Source organism: Marmota flaviventris, chromosome 1, assembly GCF_047511675.1.
Source record: "Marmota flaviventris isolate mMarFla1 chromosome 1, mMarFla1.hap1, whole genome shotgun sequence".
Lineage (NCBI taxonomy): Eukaryota > Metazoa > Chordata > Mammalia > Rodentia > Sciuridae > Marmota > Marmota flaviventris.
The window spans coordinates 217931553-217942012 of record NC_092498.1 but is presented as its reverse complement, the minus strand read 5'-3'; the positions used below and the strand labels follow the sequence as shown (position 1 = coordinate 217942012).

Sequence of the window (10460 nt, the reverse complement as noted above, 5' to 3'; positions counted from 1 at the left end):
GTTGTGTGGCTACTGGGAGGACGCGGAGTGGTTGCTGCGGCTTCCAGGTCCTAGCTGCACTGGGACCCAGAGATGGGCCAGGAGAGCGGGGAGGAAATGGCGCACTGGGGAGCTGGGAGCCGCTCCAGGGCCCGATTCCCAGGACTCGCAGCTGCGTCCTCCTGGGGGGCCAGCTGGCCCTGTCGCCCCGCCCCGCTGGCAGCCTGGACGCTCATCCTCATTCCCACGGAACAGGCTGCACCTGGGGGCTGCGGGCTCCAGGTGACCGACTTGGAAGGCGCCCTGCCGGGCTGGGACGCGCGTCTGCCCGAACTCCTCCTGCCCAGGTGGGTAGCCGGGTTCCAGAGTGGACGGCGCCGGCGCAGAGCCTCGTGGGGTGCGTTTCCTTTGGCTCTCCCCTGGTCAGTGCCTCGGGGTCCCCCGCCCCCTTCTCTCGCTCGCTGCCCTTCCGCCCCTCCCCTGGCTGGGGCCCCCCCGGGCCGCCGCGCCCCCGCATCCGGCCCCTCAGAGATTCCGGAGGAATCCCCCAGCGCCTGGCCCCGCCCCGAGCTCCGCCCCCTCCACTTCCCCGCCGCAGAGACTCGCTTTCATTGGTCCCTTTGTACGTCGCCCGCGCTTCCATTGGTTGAGCCAGGACCAAACTCCCGCCCCGTTCTCTTCCGCGCGGGAGGGAGAGGAACGGGGGCGGAGTTTAGCGGGGGCGTGGCCGTGGGCGTGGTCAAGCTGCCCGCCCCGCCCAGTCCCCCAACCTCCGGGGAAGGTCCCGCAGCCGCGGAAAGAGGTCCCGGCCCTACGGAGGCGGTGGACGGATCGTGATCGCACTGTAGCGCCCCGGGGAGCAGGTGAGCAAGCAGTGCCGGGTGGCCCCTCGCCTGGCTGCCCTCTGTCCCCCCCCTCCCTCATGTCCCCACCCCCCTCCCTCATGTCCCTGCGCCCTACATCTGCCTGTCTGCATTCCTCCCTCAGTTTCCCCCCGTCTCGGGCACTCTTGGGCCTTATGAGTTAGGGGAAGACAGATTGGATCTGAACTGCCCTCACCTCAGGCGTGGGGACCCGCTCTGGGACCAGTGCCCAACCCCCTGGGGACTTTGATGGACTCTGCCCCTTTAACAGTGCAGGGCAGCAGGTGCTTGGACAGATTCCGGATCTGGAGGGCCTTCCGGGTGGTGGGCAGCGCCGCCAGAGGTGTGCAGGTGGGAATGAGTTGGGTTCTGGCTGGTCCAGGAACCCAGGACAGCCAGGGCCAGGCCCTGCAAGCTCGCCAGTGGCCTGAGGCCTTGGACTCAGTGTTACTAGCAGTGAACTGGGGCTGTCCGCCGCCGAGGTCATTAGCAGGCATCCTGACCTGCGTCTCCGGCCTCCTGGCCTCTTCTGTGGTGGCTCACTGGGCCCATTTCCCATGAGGGTAAACTGAGGCCTGGAAGGAAGCCAGCAAATGGCCAGGAGAAGACCGGCGACAGGGGTGGAGTCTGCTGTCCACCTGATTCTCCTTTCCTCAGCATCTTCCCTGTGGGGAGCAGCCCCAGCCTTAAACAGGCCTCTGTGGTCACTTCAGGAGCTCAGCTGGTGGCCGTAGGGTCTGAGCCGGGCAGCCCAGTGGTTGGGGAGCTCAGGTAGACCCGACTCTGCCGGCCGCGGTGGCACTTGAACAGGTAGCTCATTCTCCAGGTCTTGGTTTCCTCTGTACAGTGACAGGGCTTCGGGAGGATTCAGCGCAGGACCACGCTCCCTCCCGTGGCCACCCCTGGGGCCAGCCTCGCAGACCTGCCTAGCCTCAGGGCCATGGCCCATGCTGCGCCTGCCGCCACCCGGCAGGTTCACAGGCGCCAACTTTCAAACGTAACAAGTTGAGTAAAATGGGCTGGGCCAGAACCTGCCCAGCAGCGGGCGGCTGGGAGGGTGGAGGAGGCGAACCCAGGAACGCGGAGCTGCGCCCAGCCCCGGGACACCTGGGCTTGGCCGGAGGCTGCGCGGCCAGTGGCTGGTGAGTGCTGGACCACTCACTGACTGGACAACAGGAAGCGCTCCTAAGCGAAGGGACTAGCCAGGTGGCTGTTGGAGCCACAGTGGCCCTGGGTGGGACGGGTGCCCTGGGCCTGGTTTCTCAGCCGAGGCCTGAGCAGGCTCCCGCCCAGTGGGGCCGCTGTTGCCTGCTGCCTGGTTCAGTGTGGGGGGTCCAGGGCCGGGAGAGTGTACCCTGAGGTCAGAACTCCAGGTGTCCTGGAGCGACCCACCCAGAGTCTGGTGCTCCAGAAAGGCTCGTGCTGTGGGGTGCAGCCAGGTGCTGGGGGAGGCCTAGGAGCGGGGGTCTTGGTGCAGTCACCAGTGTGCCCACTGCCCCGCACAGGGTCAGCCCGCACTGGACATCCTCCCTGGAACCCCACCAGGGGGCCTAGCTCAGGTGCCTCTGGCGAGGGTGCAAGCCTCAGCTCCCCAAGGGTCTCCTTGTCCTTCTGGAGAAGCCTGAGATGATGGGGGGCTGGGAGGGTGGGAGTCTCGTGAGTCCCCGCCAAGGGCCCCTTGAGGGCACCTGCCCCTGAGCTCCCACTCCCAAGGGCCAGGGTGGGCCAGCGGAGCTTGCCAGGCCACCTCTACTCAGCGGTGCCTCCCTTTGTCTGTCTTGGCCCTCAGTCTCCCTGGCTGCCAACGGGGCCCTTGGATGACATCTGTGACATTGTGCCCCTCTGCTTATTTATTCAACCAATGGGTCCTGGCACCTCTGACAAGTCAACCTGGTGCAGGGACCAGGGACCCAGCTGACAGAAGGGGACGTGGTGCCCGCCTGCACTTGGCTCCACTTGGGGTGGGGAAGTGGTTGTGGCTCCTCCAGAAAAATCACTGTGATTTGTTGGAGCTGCATGATGAGGAACGGGCCAGACAAATGGGGACGTTTGTCTGAATGGGAATCTGGGAGGGCTTCCTGAGAAGGTGACACATGAGCCGAGGCCTCAGTGACATCAAAGAAACCGCCACATGGAGACCTGTGGGGAAGCACTCCAGGCAGAGGTACAGCCTGTGCAAAGGCCCTGGGGCGGGACAAGCCTGGCCTGTTGGAGGCACAGCAAGGAGCTGAGTGGCTGCGGCAGGGGAGTGCAAGGTAGAGGGGACTGGGCGGGAGGAGCAGGGCCTTGTGGGCCCAGGGGCCACCTGACTTTGAGCCCTGGGGAGGTGGGAGGTGGAGGGCTGTGGGCAGAGGAGGCAGGGGCCTGACCCGGGGCTCCCGGGCGCCCTCTGGCTGGCGTGGGAGGGAGTCGGGCCAGAGCATAGGGGCCAGGATGGAGGCGTGGAGGGGGAGGGGGGTGCCAGCCGGGGCACCTCTGAGGGCGCTTTCCTGTGCGGTGCCCTCAGGCTTCTGTTGCTGTTGAAGACCTTCTGCCCACGCCGAGCCGCAGCCGTCTGTCCCCTGCAGGTTGGCGGTGGGCTGTGGTGTCCCAGTGTCGAATTTTGGCCCCCAGCTTTCTACAGTGGAGAACGTCCACTGTGGGGAGTGTCCTGGCCCCCAGGACAGCCAGCAGGAGGACCCCACCCATTCTCGGGGTGGCTCCTGAGGACCCGGAGAACCCAGTTTGAGAACCATTGGTGGCCCCCAGGTGTGGCAGGCCCCTCTGTCACTTGCTGCAGGGCAGGTGGCCCTGCTCCCAAGGCCTGAGGGGTGGATGGCAGGGTGGGCGTGGTGGGCTGAGGCCACCCTGGGACACCGCAGCAGGGCTGGGAGGGAGAGGCGGGGCGGGCTGGCCCTGCTGAGCCGCCATCAATTATTGACATCCTTTGTGTGGGACATGAAGAATTCATGGGACGGGGGTGCCCCGGGGTGGTGACACGTGGCAGCCATTGTACGGGGCCACTGCTGGGTTGGCAGGCACTCTGCCATCTCCTCGTTAAACACGCGGTTGTTAGAAATGACGGAACATGCGCCCCAGGGCATAGATTCTGTTAAAATAAAGGGGGCTGGGTGCGGCCCAGGAGCGCAGAGCCCGCCAGCCCCCCAGGAAAGAGGGTAAAGGCAGGGAACAGAGAGGAGTGAGGTGACCCAGCGGGACGTGGGTGGCCCTGAGGACCAGTGAGGGCCCGACGCACAAGGTGTCACCCGGTGAGGGAGACGGACATGACAGAAGAGTGCACAGGTGGCACGGGGACCCCTGGGTGCAGGGCTGGGGGCGGGGGCTGCTCCTGGGGCGGGCTCCTTTTGGGACGACGGAATGTTCTGGCACGAGGTAGAAGCGATGGTCGCACAGCTCGGCCGGCGTGTGAGTCCCACGGAATCGGAGCTCTGGGTGCGGGAGTTCTGAGTGCGGGGACCCTGTTCAATGTGCTGTGACATGAAAGAGCAAGAGGGTCGAGTGTTTAGACAGGGACTTCCCACTACCTCGCAGCACGTGGCCGCTCCCTGCTCCGGCTCCCTGGGCCGACGAGGGCGACCTACGCCGTGGGAATCGGCCGAGGACACACGGCGGGCTCGTTTCGCTGTTCTGCTGGGTGTCTAGACCAGGGCTGGCAGGTGTTTTAGAGAGGGCCACACAGTAGATCGTCGTGTGGAGACCACTGTGGGAATGAAGGGGTGTGCCTGAGTGCCAGTGAAACTTCATTGGCTGCCTGGCACGGTGGCGCACACCCGTCATCCCAGTGGCTTGGGAGGCTGAGGCAGGAGGATGGTGAGTTCAAAGCCAGCCTCAGCAATGGTGAGGCCCTACGCAGCTCAGTGAGACCCGTCTCTAAATAAAATACAAAATAGGGCTGCGGGTGGGGCTTGGTGGTCGAGGGCCCCGAGTTCAATCCCCAGGACCCAAAAAGCCAAAAAACCAAAAAACTTTATTGACAAAACAGGCAGGGGATCACAGTTTGCCACTTTTTAATTTTTTTTAAGTAGGTGTGTCACTCACAGCTGCTTTATTTTTTTTTTAAGAGAGAGAGAGAATTTTTAATATTTATTTTTCAGTTTTCGGTGGACACACATCTTTATTTTATGTGGTGCTGAGGATCGAACCCAGCGCCCCGCACGCCAGGCGAGCGCTTACCGCTGAGCCACCTCCCCAGCCCTCCTGCCAACTCTTGACGTGCCTGAGGCCAGCCCCGGCAACTGAGCAAGACCTGTCTCAAAACGTGAAGAGGGCTGGGTGTGGCCAGTGCAGAGCACCCTGGGGTCAGACCCGGGGATGGGGAAAAACATCTGCAGGGTCCTCTCTGTGTGAGAAAAACAGGATGTTCTGCATGTGGCGGGCAGGGGCAGGGACCCCGGGCATCCAGCCATGCTCAGAGCAGCCTCTCGGCTCCACCACGTCCAGGCGGCCTGTGCGTGGCTCAGAGATTGAGGACAGTCCTGCAGTGTGGCCCCTGAGGCGGGAGCTGGACTGTCCTGGGATGGGGTTAGCCACACGGGGCCACCGGAACTCACTGTCCCATCAGCGAGGGCCACCAGCCTTTTAGGATGGAAATTTCCCTTTAATGAAACACGTATTGAGCCCCACTGTGCGCCTGGCAACAGGGAAGCCATTTACAAACCTCAGTTTGTGTAATAGTTTCTTTTTCTTTTTTTTTCTGAATTACAGTTTGGGTCAAATTCTGATTTTTGATTCCTTAGATTTACTTATTTATTTATTTTTCTTTTTTGACACCGGGGATCGAACTCGGGGGCACTTCTCCCCTGAGCCACTGCCCAGCCCTGTTTTGTGTTTTGTTTAGAGACAGGGTCTCCCTGAGTTGCTTTCCATCTCGCCATCGCTGAGGCTGGCTTTGAACCGCGGTCCTCCTGCCTCAGCCTCCCGAGCCGGGGGATGACAGGCGTGGCCCACCGTGCCCGGCTCCTGGGATTATTGGTCGTTTTATAGAGTGAGTTGTAAAACACAGTAAGGGCACGGACATTAAGTGATCAGCCCAGTGAGACGGGATTCCCAGGCCACAGAACTCGCCACTTCAGCCTCCAGTTCAGGGGTTCACGAGATTGTGCAGCCACCACCTCTGTCGAGTTCCAGAACCTTCCATCACCACAAAAGGCGCCTGCCCCACGAGCTTCCCCCAGCCCTGCACCCACAGGTCCACACCTCGTCTCCGGACCCCCCCTGTCCTGGCATTTTTGTCACTGGGTCACACGCTGTGGCCTTGTGTGTCTGCTGTCACCGAACACAAGGTCCTCAGGTCCATCCATAGTGCACCCTGCTCCTGCTGGTGGCCAGACGGTGCTCGGTGTGCGTGGACCGCGCCGGGTGAGTCCCTTCATGGGGGTTGGTTTGGTGCTGGGCGAAGGCCGGCCTCAGGATGCGCCGGCCCCCGCTCTACCCTCCTGGTCTCACCTTACGGTGGCGGAGGGCAGGTGCTGCTGCCCAGGACCCCACCTCGGGGGGACTGGGACGTTGGGAAGGCAGGGACAGGGTCTCTTTTGGTGCTTGCCGTGTTCCTGGTGCCTTGTACACAGTTGGTGCTCCATAAAGGCTTTTTGAGCCACTGAGTGAGTGGTGAGCCAAGTTCCTGAAGCTGCAGCACACTGCCTTGGCTCACCATGACATGGGGCAGTGGTTGGTGAGCAGGGACCAGGGACGCTGGTGCTGGGGAGAGGCCCCAGGGGAGGCTCTGCCTGCGGCTGGTGGCCCCTGCCTCCTGCAGGAAGGAAGGCCTGGGTTATTTTGGTCCATAGCCCTGTCCCCTGGGAGAGTGGCCACTTGCCTGTCTGGTGGTGGGGGACTCTCTAGAACAATGGGTCAGGGAGGAGGAGGGGAGGCCGCGCAGCCGGCTGCCCCCGGTGTCCTAGGTCCAGGGGAGGCCGCAGCTGCTCTGTCCTCGGCCCCTCTCCCCGTGGGGGGTGCTTCTGGGACTGGCCCCTCCTGACGCCTGCCCACGGCCCAGCTCCCCTCGAACCAACTTCAGACTTGCAGGTGGGCCGTCGAGGCCCAGAGAAGGGCGGGGCTCCACCCAGGGGCGCACAGCCTCTGAGGTGGGCAGGAGGACGGGGGCTCCTGGGCCTCCTTCCTGGGGGCAGAGGAAGGCCCCGTGCCCTCGCCTGTCCCTGCAGCCTGGGTTCCGGTCCCGGTGTTTGCTGGCTTCCTGTCCCCCGTGCTGTTCCCGGCAGGGAACACAGAACCAAGGCACTGGGGCTTCGACGGCAGGTGCCCAGGGCACCCGGGACAGTGACTTCGCTGGCTGCTGGGGGAGGGGAGTTCCAGGTGGAGGGAGGGGAATGTTCTAGAGAAGACGGCAGGAGGAGGGGCAGGCCTTCAGGCCAGGTGGCCAGCTGAAGCCCCGGCTGCTCTCTCCAGAGCAGCCTGTGCCCAGAGGCCCAAGCGCTGGGATGTGGCCCCGGGGACGCTGCCTTGACCACAGCCTCTGCCCAGGACAAAGCTGGTTCCAGTTGTCTGCATCTTGGGGATGGGGACTGAGACTCAGGGAGTTGTGCCGCGTGCCCCGGAGGCCAGGGGGAGCAGGCCTTCAGTGGCAGGGGACACTCCTGACCTCCAAGCCTCAGGACCCTTTGTGGGCATCAGGGAATGCAGGGGGCTGGATTCCGAGGGTCTGAGGCAGCCGGTGGCGTCTCGCTGTGTGGTCCTGGGTGGGCAGCTCAGCCTCTCTGAGCCTGTCCCTTTTCTGCAGGATGGGCCACCAACCCAGCAGCTGGTAGGAATAGTGGCACGGTGCATGTGGCTGCCACGTGGCACTGGGTCAAGGGCACTGGCCTGGCCTGTGGAGAGCAGGGTCCAGTGAGAGGCGGGGGCAGGGAAGGCCTGCCCTGACCTCTGAGGGCGGCTGCGGCCGGGCCGCCTCCTGGGGCCTGAGCTGGCACAAAGAAAGGCTTTGGGGGACTCCAGGGGGTGGGGCTGCCTGGCATCCTGGCCTGGCTGGCCCTGGGGTGGTGCAGGAGGGGACCAGGGCCCTGGGGGTGGGTCACACGCTGCCCCTCCTCCTGGCTCTTCAGGCAGAAGGTTCTGGAGTCTCTAAGGACACAGTGGAGAAGGGGACCCGTGGGCGCCACTGCTCAGAGGAGGGCCTCACCCTCCTGGGGCTCAGGACGGCTTCCTGGGGTGGTCTCCAGGGAGGGCAGGGGCTGGGCCTGGGCCTGGGCCTTGGGAGGTACTCAGGGTCACCCAGGGAGGCGGCAGCCCTGGGCCTGCGGAGCTGCCCGCTGGTCTCCAGCAGAAGGGCGAGGCCAGCCCTGCAGCTGGGCGGTCAGGGGGAGCCCCAGGGCCGCTGGCACGAAGGACCGGACAGAGACCCTGCTCCCCAGAGCTGGCCCGCCGCACCTGGCCGTCGCCTGGGCCCTGGCGGGCAGCAGCGGGAAGTGGGAGCAGCGCAGAGCCCACTGCCCGGGGGCTGCCCGCAGCCTGTTCTGACCCTGCAGCCTCCGAGGTCTCTGTCCAGCTGTCCGTCTGTCTGTCTTGGCCCTGCAGGGAGGGGGCTGGGGCAAGGGGGCTGCTCACCAGGTCCCTCTCATCTAGCTGCGGGAGGGGACTGGGTAGTGGGGGGCGGGACAGGGGCCAGGATCCCGCCGCCACTCGCCCTGAGCCCCTCAGCTCACGGCCGGGCGCAGGGGCTTTGGGGGGCTGCCGCGGGTGCTGTGGACGGCGCAGTTGGAAGGCCTTCCCGGTCCACCATTCCGCAGTCCTTCCTTTGACTCCAACACTCTAACTCTTTTTAAGGAGACAGATGCCCCTGTGCCCCTCAGGGTCTGCTGGGGCTGTGTGTCCACAGCCCTCCCCGCCCAGGCGTCCACAGACGGGAAGGGCAGCGGGCACTCGAGGCGGGGCGGCTGACGCGTGGTCTGTCTGCCCCAGCAGGGCCCATGGACACCTTCAGCACCAAGAGTCTGGCCCTGCAGGCCCAGAAGAAGGTCCTGAGCAAGATGGCGTCCAAGGCCACGGTGGCCGTGCTCCTGGACGACACCAGCAGCCAGGTGCTGGATGAGCTGTACCGGGCCACCAAGGAGTTCACGCGCAGCCGCAAGGAGGCGCAGAAGGTGGTGAAGAACCTGGTCAAGGTGGTCGTGAAGCTGGGCGTGCTGCTGCGCGCCGGGCAGCTGGGCAGCCGCGAGGTGGAGCTACTGGGGCGCTTCCGCCAGAGGGCCCGCGGCCTGGCCCTGACCGCGCTCAGCTTCCACCAGGTGGCCTTCACCTTCGACCGGCGCGTGCTGGTGGCCGGGCTGCAGGAGTGCCGTGACCTGCTGCACCAGGCCGCCGGCCCGCACCTGACCGCCAAGTCCCACGGCCGCATCAACCACGTCTTCAGCCACGTGGCCAACTGCGACTTCCTGGCCGCGCTCTACAGCCCGGCTGAGCCCTACCGCTCCCACCTCCGCAGGATCTGCGAGGGCCTCGGCAGGCTGCTGGACGAGGACAGCATCTGACCCCCGGGCGGCGTCCGAGACTCGGCCCGACCCTGTCCCTCCAGCCAAACGCGCTGGGCCACCCGTCCCGGCTCCTGCAGCAGCAGCTCCCAGGACGTGTGGCGCCCTCCTCCCCACCCTGTGTGATAGGCAGGCGCCCATCAGGCCCAGGTGCTTCCCGCCCAGAGCCACTGCCTGCTCAGGCCACCTGTGGTCCTCCCCGTTCCACGTCCTGGGCTGACCGCAGGCCACCCGCCTGCTCCCCTCAAACCACTGCATGGGTTTCCAAAGCAGGGCTTCCCGGTCCTGGTGCTGGACACCAGTCACCCAAGCAGGTCACTGAAGGAAAGGGTGCAACGGGTCAAACTGTCCCCCAGTCCACGTTCCCCCTGGCCCTGGGAGGGGCCGCCTCTGGAAGGGGTGTCCCTGTCAGCGCTGTCCCCATATGGGGAACGTGGGCCCAGACGCACAAGCGAGGACATCAGGTGACCGTGGAGGCAGAGCAAGGTGACATTTCAACAAAACAAGGTGCTGAGGACCGCTGGCCAACTCCGGAGGCCAGGACAAAGTTCATCCCCGACTCGGGGTGGGGCAAAGCCATCTGAGCGTGTCCTTTAATCATAATTTCATGATGGAAATCAACATTTTCTTTCCGGGACTGCAGGGCTGGGTGCGGCCGGGACAGCGCGGCCACATGCAGCAGGCCCAGGTCCGTGGTCAGCAGAGGCCTGGCCTGGCCGTGCACAGGTGGGGTGGAGACACCTGCGTGTGCCCGCTGGGAGGCCAGGCTGTCTCCACCAGCTGTCGGGTGCCTGGGACGGGCAAGCCTGGCATTGAGGGTGAAGGTGGCAACAGGTGCCTGTGCCCCCCCAGGCCGGGTGGGCGGGGCGGGGCTGCCTGGCACCTGGGGAGTCCATACCAGCTGCCACCACGGAAGCAGGAGCCACACAGGGCTCCAGAGCCTCGTCCGGGCACCGTGCCACCTGCGGAGCCCTGCAGGGGACACCTGCTCCTCCAGACCCTGGCTCTCCTGCTGCCCGCTGCCGCGGTCAGAGCCAAGTTCAGGGTGGCCCTCGGGGCATGGCTTCCGCTCCCCCACCCAGAGCTTTTGCTGAGAGCAGCTCCTGCCTCTGCCTGCCGAGGGGACCCTCTAACA

At 65.0% G+C, this 10460-nt stretch overlaps 1 protein-coding gene across 3 annotated transcripts; it reads left to right on the top strand.

Annotated features, from left to right (window-relative positions):
• The first annotated feature begins 234 nt into the window (after positions 1 to 234).
• On the top strand, positions 235 to 9942 carry Tnfaip8l1 (TNF alpha induced protein 8 like 1). Of its 3 annotated transcripts, none has more exons than XM_071603732.1 (2): positions 235 to 326; positions 8757 to 9942. In XM_071603732.1, the coding sequence occupies exon 2, from the start codon at positions 8765 to 8767 to the stop codon at positions 9323 to 9325; it is 561 nt and encodes a 186-aa protein (XP_071459833.1). In that variant the 5' UTR covers positions 235 to 326; positions 8757 to 8764; the 3' UTR covers positions 9326 to 9942. The 3 variants fall into 3 exon arrangements, with proteins under 3 accessions (XP_071459833.1, XP_027808280.2, XP_027808279.2); XM_027952479.2 differs by lacking the exon at positions 235 to 326 and adding an exon at positions 690 to 842; XM_027952478.2 differs by lacking the exon at positions 235 to 326 and adding an exon at positions 693 to 842 and having other exon boundaries at positions 8760 to 9942.
• The last annotated feature ends 518 nt before the right edge of the window (positions 9943 to 10460 follow it).

Bases quoted from the DNA above. Each gene is read 5' to 3' on its own strand.
- Tnfaip8l1 (XM_071603732.1), top strand. From the start codon at position 8,765: ATGGACACCTTCAGCACCAAGAGTCTGGCCCTGCAGGCCCAGAAGAAG.